Raw genomic sequence first — 16,307 nt, 5'->3', positions numbered from 1 at the left:
CCCTTTCCCTATTAAGCCTTTTTATTTGCACCACTTAAGTTTAGACAGCACCACCAGGAAGCTGTTCAACAATAACTCACCATTTAAGTCATGCAATAATTACCAGCCAGATACATTTCATGGAATGCAGTTGCATCAAAATCCTTAGATTAAGTGTACTATAGAAAAAAATCGGCTAGGGAAACAAATTAACTTAGTGCATGTATAAGACATTGCTGATTGACAGCTTCCCCATCATCAGAAGATAAAGCTCTGTCAGTTACTGTAGACAGCAATAAAACCAGCTGAACTGACAGCCAGAAGCACCAGTTAACAGGATCAGTTAAATTAGCGCTATAATGGTAAACTACAAAGCTAAAGTTTGATAAAAATCCAAGTACTTTGCTTTTAATAAACCTTGAAAACGGTCAATAAAATATACTCATTTTGCATGCATATATGCACATTTTGGCAAACACACCTCAATTTTAAGGAACAAAAATGACAAGTTTTACTTGTTTTCTGTTATTTACTCCTTTCATTGTTCCTCTGAAACGCAGAGGTAACATTGGCAATGTATGCAGCTGAGTACCAAAATAAAGACTTCTCTTTTGAATAGTACTGAATACTTCTCAAATGCCTCTTTTTATGGTTAAAGCATTTTAAACCATAGATTGAGTACAAAGAACTAACAGTTTAACTGGCTGAACTAGTAGTTCTGATTAGAGCCCTGGAATCTCTTTTAATCACAGACAACATCAAAATTCTTTTCATGTTTCTCCCCAGTACAACCTGCACTTTAAATATTGCTTCCTATCACCAATTGTTTTCTTTATCCATTACTAAGGGAAACAGCTATAGTTTCAAATACATTACATGTAGGAAGAAATGTGCACTTACCAAGTGAACATAAGGCACAAAGTATCCAAAAAGTGCAGCTGGGATCCCAAAAGCCCAGATTCGGTAACTGAGAACTTTGAAAACAGAGAAATTGCAAATCTTTTTTTCAGAAGGGAATCTGAACATTCTCTTTTTTCCTCCCTCCTTGTCTTTGGCATCAGAAACAAGGGGTTTGTATGTAAATCCAGCCAGGAACAGAACAAACATAAGGATGCAGAGGACCCGCAAGGTGTTGTACAGGCCAACAGAATCCAGCAAAACTCTCAAGAGGAAAGGCAACGAGACAGTGAACAAGCTGCTGCCAGCCGTGACGATGCCATTCACCAGTCCAAGGCGCTTCTTGAAATAATGCCCAAGAATGACCAAGGATGGCTGGTACGCAAACGAGCAGCCACAGGCAAATAAGATTCCGTAGGTGAAATACAGAGGTTCAATGGTCCTGTACCAAAAAAAAAAAAAAAAATAATCAAATCAGTGTTTTGCACAATTCTATGGTCACATTCACTTACCATATACAAGCCAGTTTTACAATTAATTGACATTTACAGAAATGAGTTAAGAGTTTATATGTACTTATAGTTTAAATATACTCTGTCAGCTTAATTCAACAATTACTCTATTTTCTTCCACTGAAGATTTCATGGAATTCAATGAATAGGTTAAAAAAGCAAAGTCATATTTAAGTATAATTGCACCAAACAGGCTGACTAAAAGTTTTTTAAATCATTATTAGCCAAGTATACGAAATACATAAAAATCATATTAGCCAAATAGAAGTTCAACCATTGCTGGGTGGTTTTTCTGTTTTTGTTGTTTTGGGGTTTGTGGTGTTTGTTTGCTTTTTTGTTTTTCTTATTCCTTTTCCAAAGAAAATTATGTTGTTACACTTTTCTTCACTGTTCTATCATTTCAAATGTAATAATTAACATTACTCAAGAACCCTGGAAAATCAAGTATTTACGTAGCTTATTATTGAAATAATAGCAAAAGTAGTAAACATTATTAATAACGAAAAATAAAACAAACTGGCAGGTTTTGGCAATATAATAAATTACTAGCAAATGATAGACTTTCTAGGTATTTGGTCTTATAGACAATCTGCTTTGTATTAAATATTCTAATTCAGTGTTTTGATCCTGATATTGGATATGTTAAGAAATAAGGGAAAAAATTGTAAATGAATCATTTCAGCTCATATAAAGGAGGAACCTCATCACAAGGTTCTCCACCATTACCACCTACTATACAACTGAAATGAAGCAGAGCCATTATATTATATCAGACATGTGATATTAAAAGGTACTTGTGCAAGTCATCTTAACAGTATGAAGTAACAGCGTTAGTGTAATTAATTAAATTACTGTTATAGTATTAATAAATCAAAGGACACTAACATATAGATGAAGGAGGCAATGTGTGAGAAATATTTTTATACAAGATTTCTGAAGTGGCACATGATTTTAAGTACTATGTTTTCAATGAACCATTGGCTCTTTTCTATGAGCTAACACTTTTAAATCAGTTATAGAAAACTATTTAACCTGTTAGCCAATATATTAATTTTTCTTAAAGAAGTATGACTGTTTTGTGTAGTGTTTCTCATCATAGGATGTTACCTGTCAGCATCCCTTCATACCAAAATACATGCTGCAAGCTTCCCATGCAATTACAGAAATTCTTATAAAACAGTATTTGACTAACAAAGGTCTGACACCAGGAACTCTAGTTTTGTGTATCATTGTGGAAAAAAACCTATTTGTGTAACATAATATTTTTGCTTTCTACATTAAACTACCAATTTCTAAAACTGTCAGCAGAAACAACAAAAAGGCAAAAGACTGTTTACCTTTAGTGGAAAATATCCAAGAAAAATAAAGACAAGCTATAAAATGAGAGGAAGAGCATAATACAGTAAGGACAGAAAACTTCTGCTTTCACCTGTAGAGTCACAGGTGAGTTTGCAGCATGACACAGTAAAATATTTTCCTGCATTACAAATACTCTTACATGTCAGCTTCCTAAGAGATAAAACTTATTTTAAGTCAGTATGTAATAAAAGCAGTAAATAATATTTACATTTATCTACTGTATTTTACTTTTAGAACACTGACTTCTATATCTGAACTATACTCAATTAACTGATATCATCATAGGCATATATCATGTTCATGTAAGTAACAATGAAACACTAAGAATGCACATTTATGTGGCATGTGCTCTAACAAGAATTCACCTGTCCTCTCAATGTACTCCTCAAATTCTAAAACAGAATTCAAGTTTAAATATTTCTAAAACCTTTACAAAAAACTACTTTCACATGCCTCTTCTGTGCCCTTGCTCCAATGGATATCAGGGAAACACAGACAACAGCATTTTGTTCAAAGGAAAAAATCAGCTTTCCTTTATCAATATGTTTAATTTATAATAATGAGACTGTTTTAGTATTCATCACTTAACACACTATTGGGGAGCAAAAGGGAAGAAAGACTTCCCCCCCAAGATGCATTCTTTTCGTTTTTACTTCACACGTGGTAACAAGCCTCTTAAAACACATCTAGGAAGTGTTTTGTTATTATTTTGGTTTTCTTTGTTTGCTTTAATAAACTTAGTTAAGCAAAATACTTCTACTTGGATTAACCAAGAAAAAAAATAAAGATCAGAAACTTGCTCAAGTAACAAAAAAACAAAGCTTTTTTTTCCCCATAAATATAAGTTAATTCAAGAATAAACAAACACTAGTATCAGTACCTAAGACAGAACTATTTGTCTTCTGTTCCTGTAAATTTGTGGATATGTTTTCAAATTAGGGGACATATGCCCAAACTAGACACATTAACTTGGGCATAGTGCCACACAGCATGGATATTCATCCATCCAGCTCACACCTGTCTAGTTCAGAGCACTGGCACAGAAAACACATTCACAAGCCTGTCTGTATAGATACATTTTCATTTATGTAGGGAACTCTTTTGAATATTGCTTTTGATTGTCAGATCAACAATTCAAACAAATTTTTTTTCTTAATAAAGCAAATAAACCCTAAGTATATGTCATTATACCAAGGGTTTCACTGTCTTGGTGTCTGGCAATTGGACCACTAAGAACAGAAGTAAACATCAAATTTGACTGAAATATTAACACCTTCCTGGAAGTCCTACTGCATATTTATCAACATTTAAACAGTATTTTAGAAGAAAATAAGAGACAAGGAGAGGACACAGGAAAAAAAAAAAAATGTTTGTGTACTTGCTAAAACAGCATGTATCAAAAAAAAACCCCACACAAGCAGCTTATCCAGGACAATGCTGTTGATCTTATAGCATTAGTCTTGTTCATACATTTATACATAGTGACTCCAGTTGAACAGGGAGTGCTGTTATGCATAATTTTAAAATTACTTTTGAAGTTGAAAATATCACTTGGAGTTTCCAAAAGCCATAGTTTGAAAGAAAAAATGAAAACAAATAAAACAAGGTTTCTACTGTAACAGATAACAGAAAACAGCACTGCTTATCCCTTCGTATTCTGTTGATGGGACCATGTAAAATTTATGAAGTACTTTGAATGCAAAGAAATTTTTACCTGACAAAAGAACTTGAAAGGAGTCCAATAAATCCTACTGCAGCTCCAGTAACAGCTACTTTTCGACAGCCTAACAGGTCTGTGAATATGCTGACTATTGGAGAACAGAAGAAGACCATTCCCATAGAAAGAGAGGTCACCCATGCTGCAGAATAGAAAAAGACAGCATTTTAGAAAACCAAGAGATTTCAGCTTTCAGATAGTATTTGTTTTAGAACAGTAAAAAAAAAAACACTAAAGTGAAACAACTGGGTAACTACTTTTAAAATGTTTAAATACATTAAAATATATTACCTAACATGGTAAAAATTAAAAGCCTTACAAAATTACAGAATCAACTAATTTAAACTTCATCAGCCCAAGGAATGCAAATAGCTACTGAAGTTATTACTTTTTCTTTAAAACAAACAAACAAAAAAACAACACACAAGTATTCCTGCAGCAAGTAACCTAATATTCAAACTGATGACTAGTCCACTAAAGATACCACATTTCACTTGATTTAATACTAGACTTTAAACAGCTAGGATTGATTAAAAAAATAACAAATTTTAACTACATAGATCTAGATCATACCCAACATTAATGAGTAAACCAGCAATTTTACTTTAAAACTAAAAGAACTTGAGCCAGTACAACCATTTCCATACACAATGGGAAAATGTGAATACATCTGATAGTACTCCAGCTTTACAGACATGGTTCAAACTCTACTTTGTTTATAAATGAGTCTTTAAAGCATTAAGATTCAGTTCAAGTGAGTACACTGAAGATTCAGCCAGAAGTGTGGGTTTTATTCCAAGTGTACCAAAAATATCTTCAAACAACTTAGAAGAGAATTTGATTTACAATTAAAAGTCAACTTTCTGCTTCACTTTGTACAGGGGTTCAGAACCACACTGATTAGACAAGAGCAAGAAAACATTCTTCCAAATATGAAATACTGATGTTACACTGAGTTCTCCCAGGGCACAGAGGTAAACCAAGCTGCCATAACAACAGTTAAAACAAATATATTCAGGTGAATAAATGCCTCCATCTGTTTGGAAAAAAAATGTCTAAACAGGTAGTGGAAAAAGCTGCTAAGGCAAGATGCATTAGAAAAAAATATTTCAGCTTTTAATTTTATGGAAGAAGAAAGAACTCTTTCAATATGGAATGGGTTTAAATCTTAATTTTATTTACAATATCTTTCCTAAAGACAGTTATATTAAATAACTGTGATTCATAGACAAGGGAAATTAAAGTTATCTGAAAAAAAATATAACCAAGAGACATAATGAAGAATATTTGCAAGTATATCGATACCAAGACTTAGAAGTAGTGTTCTTAAAGCTCCAATGAGCTCTGTGCATTGGTAAATACTCATTGTGCCAGGCACTAAAGAAAACAGAGCAAAACAAACAAGCAAAAAAAATTTCTTAAGAGTTTACAATATAAATGAAAGACAAAAGAGAACAGATGGTTAGAGGAAAAACAGATGTAAGACTACAAGAAATGAAGTCTTTATTTTAGGACAAACAATAAACTATGACCTAACTGTTTAGGGTGAGGGGGGATATTATTGGGTTTTTTTTGAACATGTGATAAATATAATGGAGTTTCAAGGCACAATCTGAAGAAGAGCGAGGTACTTTCATGGGTATTTGCTGCATTTCTTGGGTATGAGTAACCCAGTGAAGATAGCCCTGCCAGACTTGCACCTCTGCAGCAGAAACACAGCTGTATGAAGGGAGAGCAGGAAGGATTAGGAAGAACAAGGCCTCCGTGTCACTGACTGAAAGACAAAGACCGAATTTATGAAAGGTCTGTCCTTTCTCTTCCTCTGCAGTCAAGGAAGGCTCAAACACATCTTGGATGTGGCAAGAGATGACAGATTTGTCCACGTTACAGCCCAGGCAGCTCCTGATATTGCAAGATAATGTTGTATCAACTACCATTTGCAAGCAGAAGTCAGAAGGAGTAAATACTCTAACACAGCCTGGAAACCAGCCAGCTGCAAAGCTTCTAAGAAGTCCAACTTCTACAAGAGTCTTCGTCTTTTTACTTAGAGTACTGGTTGACAGCCACCTGAACATGAGCCAAAAAGGCCAACAGCATGGTGGCTTGTCTCAGGAACAGTGCGGCCAGCAGGACTAGGGAAGTAATTGTCCACTTCTACTTGGCACTGGTGAGGCCACACCTCAAATACTGTTAATGGTTGGACTTGACCATCTTAAAGGTCTTTTACAACCTAAATTATTTTATGATTTTGTCTTTCCCAGAGTGAGCTATATAGATCCCCTGCAGTTCTGCTATCCAAATAATACTGCAAACACTAGGAGGTAGAAGATCCATGGCTTCTTGTCACCCCCCCAAATCAATGGTAGGTCCACCACCACCAGTCCTCAGCACTTTATGACTTGCAGGGCAGCATCAAGAATCATAGAGTACCCGTGGCACCTGGTATATCTGCAAGGCCAAAAGAAAACACAGCTTGAAGTTGAGAAGTGGGGATTACAAGACTCACTGTCATCAGATTCATAGTGGTATGACAGTAGCAAGGAATGGTTGAACCTCCTGCCAGCCTTCCTGCCTCAATATGAGAAGACAAAGGCAACTGTGGCACTAGACAAGCCCACCAGAAATCACTGGTTATGAGAATCCAGTCTCACATGGGCAGGTACAGGCGTCCCACCCACAAACAGGTAAAGAAACTGGGCAACTGAAATAGAGTTTAAGTAGCTTGCATCAAGTAAGACTAAACTACTTCAGAGCCACGAATTCAGAGTCCAACAGTTGTAATTTCCACTTAGCACAGGCTGGGATTCAAGTAGCATTCTCAGTGTAACCAAATAGTTTACAGTACTTTTTAATGTCTTACAGAGCTAATAACATAATCAGTACATAAAAGCCCAAAGTGAAAATGTTCAGCTCAAATTTCATTCAATTAACAAAATACTGACTATGTCTCTTGATGCTTCTAGGTACTACTGAAAGAAACATGCCTTTATTAACACTTGATCCTCTCCTTATTACAATGAGAGGCGAAGCCTGAAAGAGAAAAATGCTTCCCACAGATTTTCAATACAATAGACAGTTAAGCGGAAGGACAATGGCCTTATCTGAAGCATTTCAGAATGACACTGCAATTAAACTGCAGAAGTGGAAACCCATGCTCTACCACTTACCTACCTAATGGAAACTGGAACCTTTTAACTTGAAATCAATACAAGGCTCTTCAGTCCTACAGAAATGTAACTAACAATATGCTGCTGGCATGACTCATATGAACAGGTTTATTATTTAATGAAAATTATGTTCTTTAACTTCACATGAATACATAGTTCAAGAAAATTTACTTTATTTGTCCTCTGCGAAGAAATCTAGCACTAAAAGGAATGACGATAATAACAGAATAGCCTGTTTAAAGTGTTAATTTCCTTAAGATACATAATTCCTCCTGCAGTATGTTGATCCTATAAAGAAGTTAATGGATATAAAATGTATTAAATAGATCCAAGTAAGTTTGGCTTCGTTCAGCTAGGTTTTCTAGCGTTCTTACACTTTTTCACTCAGTATGAAAGAGATTCTATGAATTGTCTTCCACATTTTTTAAATAGAAATTACAACAGTTGTCCCAAATAAGTAATATGAAAAATTACAAATGCAGCTAGCCAGGATAATGAGAGCTCTTTAGAGCAGTTAATGAAAACATTTCTCCTCCGGGCTATTGGCTGCTCTCCTGGCCACAAGCTGGCAATATTCCAGAGCTGCTAATTCAGATAGTAATACAGCACCTAATTGCTACATATAGCTGCATTCATATTCATATATAAAACATTCTGATTGCCATAGAAAAGCTATTCCTACTTGAAGAACTTAAAGCCTTCCTTGATGCAGTAGGAGTCAAGAATTAACTCCTCAAAACACATAATTGCAGAACAACCAATTCCCAAGCTTCCCTAGAAGGCCAGAGAGGCTATTGATAGCATCTACAATGGAAAGTCTGTTTCTATGCCTTTGAAACACACAACAGATCTGAGTACGTGTTCTCATATTTCTTTATTTTTCTGTTCAACTAAGAAACTATACTATCTATTCCACAAATATGCTGCCATTTTACCATGAGTTTTTAAAAGTCAGCCAGTTTAAATAGAATGTCTTTTGTCTTCAGCAATAAATACAATATCTAATATCTGAGCATTTACAAAAATCACTCCCATCATCACAGCTGGATTATTAAATACATATTTATCTACCAAGCTGTTACGTGTTTTAGTTCATTCTTTAGACTCAAGCACTAGGACTTACGAGACAACAGAAAAGAAAGCATTAATACCATATCACACTGGAATGCTTTATAGTGCATAAATTTAAATAAAGGCTACTCATCCATAGCATTCCTATTTACAACCAAATTTTTTCTATATATTAGATTAAGAATTTTCTCAGTTTTATCTTCACAAGTGCTTTTCAAGTGGTTGGCTTAACACAGTGATAACACCCTTTATTCTTTAATGAACTTCAAAGAATGCTTTTAACATCTTCCCCTGAGAATTTTCTGCTGCAGATAGGGAACAAAAAGCTACTGTCTGGAAGGCAAGTGATTTAAGGTAAGGGAAGAGAAGAAAATTTAAATTGAGGATTCAAAAAATCAACTAAAAATATTTTGTTTCCCCACATTAAAAAAAAAAAAAAAAATCAGATATGCATGTTTGTGTAGCTCATGCAAACCAAGATAGCAGTATAAATACAGTTCACTGGATAGCTTGCAGAGTAATTTGTTTGGCACTACACATACTAAGACAGAGGCTCAGATGGTGGAAAGTGAGACCAAAACTCTAAACTTTCTCCATTTAATACAACAGATTTTCATGCACACACAGTTTTTAAGCACTTGCAAAAGAGTGGCCAACCATCCCCTAAACCAGTATGTCTCCTTTACTGTCACACATTCTTCCTAAAAATCTGTTCTCCCACCATCTCACTATGTAACCAGTACAGTAGTTCACGCCATACTATACCACCAATACTGTAAATACAAACTATAATTATGCTGGAAAGTAAGAAATTCTTGTGTTGACTTGTAATAAGCAGAAAGTACAGAATCAGAGACAAACTGCTTCAGAGACACTCTTTTGATTTATAAGATGGAAATAATATTTCTCTCATACTTCAAGTGTGTGAAGTTCTTGTTTTGTGGAAAGTACTCTACAAAACAGATTTCTATGAAATCAGTTATTTGAAAATGATTGTGTAAAATAAACAATGTAGGCCAAGTTATATGAATGGAAGATGTTTAAAAATGTTTCACTGTCTCACACTGAAAATGTTTGCACAGAAGTAGCCTATTATAATAAAATCATAATGCAGAGTTAATGTAACTGCTTAAGCAATGGCACTTAGTAACTTCTGAAAGCTCAACTTTAATAGTATTTAGGAGGATTTCCTTGTATTTTATAAGTATACTTGAAGAAAAGGACAATATTTACAGTATGAACACCTTCATGCTTCCATTAAGCTATTAGCTATGATTTATGCAAGAATAAGGAAGCCTATATGTACTCCCCCAGCCTCAAACCATTAACAGCTGATGGACTTCATAAGCCAGGTGTTTGTTTGGGTGTTGTTGTTGTTTGCTTTTCTTACTAAACATTACTTTTTTCCTCCAGTGTATTTATCAATATTCTGGCAATTTTTCCTCTAAGAACTGCCATCCTCTCCTGGAACACTTACACATCTTCAGCATCTGCAAAATCTTACAGCAAACTACTCCATAATTCAACTACGAGCTGTGTGAAGGACCTCCACTTCTATTACAGCCATTTACATACAAGGATACTCTCTTCATCAAAGTGGAAGGTTGGCTTCCATAAGAAAATTCATTATGAGTGTAGCTTGGGAATTTGAGAGATCTTGTTTTGGAGGAAATAGAAGTGGTTGTTCAAAGTTATTTCTGGAGATAATTCGCTCATCTGCAGCTAGTATTAATAATTCCTTGCCTGCATAATCACATTTCCATGGCACTTGTTTTTAAGAAAGAAATAAATGTAGTACTGTGTGGATCACAGACTGATTTAGCCTAGTATCCTGTTTCTGATCACTACAAAATACTTAAGACAAAGAACATTTGAAAAAGGGCTAGCATCCTGCAATACTTTTTCCACGGCTATGTTCTCTCAACATCCAGCAATAAGCAGCTTAGAAACTCCCTACGCAGAAAGTTGCATCTAACCATTCTTCAAGAACATTTAGTTCCATCAATACTACTTTGGCTTAACTGCACTTTATTGTAAATCAGTTCCAGAACATGCTCAGACACCAGCATAACAAAAAATTAGTTTCCCTTTTTTTGAACCTGCTCATACTTTAGAGTTCATATTTCTTACAGCAGAAGAATTAGTCATCTCATCTAAACGTCTTCTTGCAACCTATGATTTTTATATGCCTTTATCAAATCTGTTCATGCTAGTTTCTTCTCCAAAATTATGCATCTTCTTGACTTAGTATAGAGAATATACTTTTCCCTCTTCCTCCTTTACATTGATTCTAATTGTACTATACTCTTTCCAAGACAGGGTAGTCAGAACTGCATATACTATTTAAGATGGAACAAGCAATTTTCTGTGATAACTTTTTCCTCAATCTCTTAATTATCCTTTGGGATAAAGGAAGCACAGGATTACCTTTTGCCTAATGCAGTCCAGATATATCCTCTTCTATTCATTATCTATTTTTCTTTCTCCAGGGAAAAGCTAGTAATTTCCAAAAGAGGGAATTATTCAATAGATGTTGGGTAACCAACAGAGCAACACAGAACCATTAGACCCAGCCAGTATCAGAACATCCTCCCACATCCACAGAGAGCCTCTGTCAGTCAGCCTCCTGGAGACTGCCAACCCTATTTTTATCCAACCTATCACTACCCAGAGACAGTGTGAAATGCCTTGTGCTATGTGCCTTGCTTACACAAGCCTGTAAAAATTGTTTGAGACTGCTCAGTAGCTTCTCATGGACTCTGAGGAATTTCATTAGCTCTGGGTACAAAAGGGAGAGCAACTGAATTTCCACATAGCTGTTCCCATTATTGAGCAATCCACAGATCATAGAAATGTATGTCAGCAGGAAAGGAAAGCAGATGTTGAAATGCATGTATTGACGCATTTAGAATTCCTACCGTCAAAAAAGTGCACTGCTTGTTCTATTCAAAGGAGATCTGCTGATCTCATTAGAGAAAGTATGTGTTTAAGGACTAAAAATAAATTCGTGACATAATGCTGCCACAGGAAGTATCCTATACTCTGAACTCAGGTTACATGACTACAGTTTTCAGTTTGCTTACTTTAAGTACATAGTTTGCAGATGTCCAAGCTAGGCTCTCCCTTTAAGCAACACTATTTAAAAAAAAATCCCAATTTAAATGAAAACTAAAATATTTTGGGCAAAGAATTTAGCACAAAGAAACAGAATCATAGAACAATTTTGATGGAAAAGACCTTCAAGATTGAGTCCAACCATTAACCTAGCACTGTCAAATCCACCTCTAAGCCATGCCTCTAAGACCCTCATCAATATGTCTTCTAAACACCTCCTCAACCTCTTCTCTGGGCAGCCCATTCCAGTGCCTGACAATCCTTTCTGTGAAGAAGAAATACTATCTCTTTTGGATATCAAAGCTATATTTTACAGATAATTCTGATTCTTAAAGTCTATTCAAGATCTAATCAGATTTGCACAACACATTCGAAGATATCATGGCCAATACACAAAGATTTATGAACCAGGGACTAGCAGAAGTATACAACAGGAATACAAGACTGTTTCCCCCACACACTTTTTTTCTTGTTCCTGAGCAACAAGTCTTATTGAATAACCTTATTACTGCAAGATACCAGTAGTTACAAGTCTGAAACCAAGAACTATGTATGATCCACTGCATCCCAATAAAGAGATCTTTGAACAGACACCCTGTTTCCATATCACAACCATGAAAGCATAATATCTTTTTTTCAGATTGCCTTAATCATTTTGTTTTGAAGAGATTGAAACTCAGATTTTAGAAACAGCTGCAAGCTTTCCTGTGCTTATGCACAGCATCTCTTCCATACATGTGCCTTATGACAGTGAAAAATGCTACTTTGGGTATATGTGTGCCACTTTAATCTTAACGCAACAAGGTGAAAAGCAACAAACTTGCCAATATATTGTAAAATTCGCAAAATAAGCTCAAATAGCAGGAGTAAGAAACAAAACAACCCCCACACACTACATCAAGTCAGAACATACACCAATTTCTTCCAAGGCTTTCTACACCATAAATGTTCTCTGACATGATGTGAAATAAGTGAAAGACCTAGTACCAGAAGAGATTTCATGTATATCCTTAATACATGACCCTCCCCCAGCTTGCCACTTACAAAAATAGGACTAGAACAGTTTCACCCTCTGCCTCTGTAAATTATGACAACTCAAGATCAGAATTTCTACTGAAATCAAGTCCTTGTGAGCACAAACAGCAGTAAAACAGAAAAATATTCATGCACTGACAAAACAACCCGTATCACTGCAACTAGCTGATTACTTAGCTACCATCTAATTTACACTCACTGTAATAACACAAGGTTAGGCAGAGTTGTGGGGGCTTTTGTGTGTTGACTCCTCCTTTAACAAATCAAAAAAACAGATAGTAATGGTGAATCTGAAGCCAAGTACCACTGGAAACTGATCATGACACTTTCTTCAAACTATAAGGCACAAAATGGAACATAAAACACTTAAAGACGTTCTTACAGGCAAACAACTTTTACTACTAGAGATACTGCTAAAGTTAGAGGGAAATAAATGTTTAAGTTAGTAAAAGCTAAAACAAAAGCTCTAAAGTAAAAAGTGCAGTTAGGCAAAACATTGCTGGTAGAGATTATAAGTATTAAGCCTTCAGGAACCTTTAAAGGAAGGCTGAAGTCAATTATTAACAGAAAAACACATGCATTTAGATTCCATGGCAAACTGAGCTTGACCTTTGACACTTAATAAAGTCTGAAAATGCTGTGGTAGGAAGAATAAACAAGGAACAAATCGATAAGAAATGGCTATAACCACTTGTTTTTCCTTTTAGAAGTCATACAAGAATGTTTTCTGCTGACTGTCTTAAGACAGTTTTCAAGGCACAATCATGTTTTTAACTAATGATCTAAAAAAACTGAATTCCAGAACTGTTTTCCAGGCACATTTTTATCTTTCTTTCCTTCCTTCTCCTCCCAAATTAGCACTGGTTTCTTTTTTTTTTTAATACCAAACAGTTGAAGACCAAGCATCATGTTCTGTTTTGATTTAGGATCAGTAACATTCTATGTAGGAAAGCATTAGCTATTAACTTCAAAGATGACAGCCTGATTTGCCAGAAAGGCTTAATCATAACTGCTCTCACAACCAACAGTTACAGACACATTCCAAACACATCTGCAACTAAATGTGTCATGCAACACTCTCATGTTTTAGAGCTATAGCACAGATTAGACCTCAAGACTTAAATGGAGCCACTTAGTCATCTTCTTTCCCCCACCTCAAGCGCACTGAGGCAAGACACACAAATCAAGGTTGCCTTTCAAATGGCAAGAGCATACATTTCACTTCTACAGCATCAGAAGTCCTTGTGAGACCATGTTGAAGATACAAACAAACAAGAAAAATATCTGACTTCACAAGCTGGGTGTGCTATTTGAAGTTCAGAAGCAGAGTTTTCCATCAAGCACCTCACAAACTAACTTTTCACAAGCAAAGATCATTCTGAGTCCATCAAAATTGACTAAGAGACCCCATCACATCTCAGTGACCTCATGAGCATCCTCAGTACAGGTAACAGCGTATATTCTCTGATTACATCAACATATTGCCCTTATGTTCTGTAGGTCCCCACTGAATAACTAAACTCAGTTTAGGCCTCAAATCCACATCTTCAAGGCTCAAACTGTTAGCTAAAAGACCTCCTAATGTTACAAACCACCATTCCCCACTATCCACCCACTATCATTAAAAGCATCCCATTTAGGGCTTTATGGGCAAACAAGTCCCCATTTTCAGAAACAACTTACCGTAAAGAAGGAAGGTACACTAACCAAACCCAAAATACTATTACATAGAACAAAAAACCTAAGAAGAAATTATTGTAGGACAAATCATTTAGATGCTTTAACAGGTAAATATTTTTCAAGGTAAAATCTTATTGTTGAGCTAGCATCTGCTTTAGAGGGGAAGAATCTGCATTTATATAGAAATGAAAATGTCTATTTTGAAACAGGACATTTCAATCAAAAAAACAGACAAGTGTTCAGAAGTATGTGCCTGCATTCAGTATTACAAGTGCAAACATTGAATTCTACAGCAAAATTCTGTCTTTGGGATTGTAACATTTTGTTCTATGAGTTATGTGGAAATCTACAGCTGACTTTACAAGAAGCAATCTTAAAGGTAAAGTGAGGTGACAAGAAGTTCAGTATGCCTATCTTTCACAAGGAATGCTTAATTTCTTCCTCGATATTTACATATAAAGAATCTCATTATAAAAACACTGCCAAATGGAAATACAAATCCAAAATCAGACTGTTTTAAAGTGATACTAATTCTTAAGTGTTGTTTTCACAAGCGAAGATAAATGGAAGATTTACATGCATCATATTTTTTTGCCCGTATTTCCTATCCTCTTCCCTTCAAATACTGAAAACTAAGTAAAATAACAGGGGTATAAGTTTTTGCACAGCAAACAAACAGAATAAAATGTTGTCCCTTTCAGAGACTTAATAGGAAGAGGGGATCATCTGCATGGAAAGCTTGATAAGAGCAAATACGAGAAAAGCATATATGACAAGGTAATTCTCTATCTCTCTATGTCAGCATGTGGCCTTGGTATCAGTTACACACCCATGACTCAGCTTGTGCACTCTGTAATCCCTGTAACCAAGTAAACCAGCCACTGTAACTCTTCACCTTGTTATTCTTCCTCATCTCCACCCAAAACTCTCAAGTCTGCCAATATCACACTCTGGGACAATAAACTATTTCTCCTTAATTTAGAGCTCAACTACTCCAGAAGTTATCTTGTATCTGATTTCCAGCAATCCAAATGCCCAGGTTGTCATACCTCTAGAAAACCTGAACAAATTGCTACTTTTCACACACAAAGTAATTTTATCTTGGATATACAGTTGAGGGACCCTCATGAATTTGACTTGCTGGATACATAATGGTTCATACACGCAAATGAGATAAATCAGTCTGACAGATACAGGACATACAAACTACAGCTTGTTGAAGTTACTTCTTCACAGGTTTAGAGTTAGCATCTGTCCCATCTAGTGTAATACCCAGTTTGCAAAAAATCAAAAGCAAGAGGTTACACATTTATTTATTCATATTTATTTATACCAACAGGATTTTGACTAACGTCTCCAGACAGACACTGCAAACAACACAGGTAACTTAAAATTTAGATTATATTTACAGTTAATAAAGTACAAACTTAAAAAAAACAACTTCCCATTAAGCTGTTGAATCACAGGTCACCTTCTCCCAACCATTAAAGTGTTTCTTAGGAAACTCTGAGTCAAACATGAAAGCAAACACTTCCTCAAAACTATTTTAAAGGAGCATCATATTTACTTCAAATTCATATTCTACAGCTGAGAATTTAAATCTGTGGTGGGTTGACCCTGGCTGGATGCCAGGTACCCACCAAAAAGCAGCTCTATCACTCCCCTCCTCAGCTGGACAGGGTGGGGAGGGGAGAAAACCAACAAATGACTCACAAGATAAGGACAGGGACAGATAACTCAACTACTTACTATCACAGGCAAAACAGACTCAACTTG

At 35.5% G+C, this 16,307-nt stretch overlaps 1 protein-coding gene across 7 annotated transcripts in view; it reads right to left on the bottom strand.

Annotated features, from left to right (window-relative positions):
• Positions 1-16,307, bottom strand: part of SLC16A10 (solute carrier family 16 member 10) — a 69,494-nt gene that overhangs the window by 25,366 nt on the left and 27,821 nt on the right. For all 7 annotated transcript variants that reach the window (XM_065056662.1, XM_065056663.1, XM_065056666.1 and 4 more), the window contains 2 exons: positions 4,462-4,606; positions 880-1,318 (listed from right to left, as the gene is read on the bottom strand). In XM_065056662.1, the coding sequence (XP_064912734.1) occupies positions 880-1,318; positions 4,462-4,606 (584 nt within the window). The remainder of the gene's footprint in view (positions 1-879; positions 1,319-4,461; positions 4,607-16,307) is intronic.

Source organism: Columba livia, chromosome 3 (genome assembly GCF_036013475.1).
Source record: "Columba livia isolate bColLiv1 breed racing homer chromosome 3, bColLiv1.pat.W.v2, whole genome shotgun sequence".
Taxonomy (NCBI): domain Eukaryota; kingdom Metazoa; phylum Chordata; class Aves; order Columbiformes; family Columbidae; genus Columba; species Columba livia.
The sequence above is the reverse complement of the archived record's forward strand: the minus strand, read 5'-3'. Positions and strand labels throughout refer to the sequence as shown.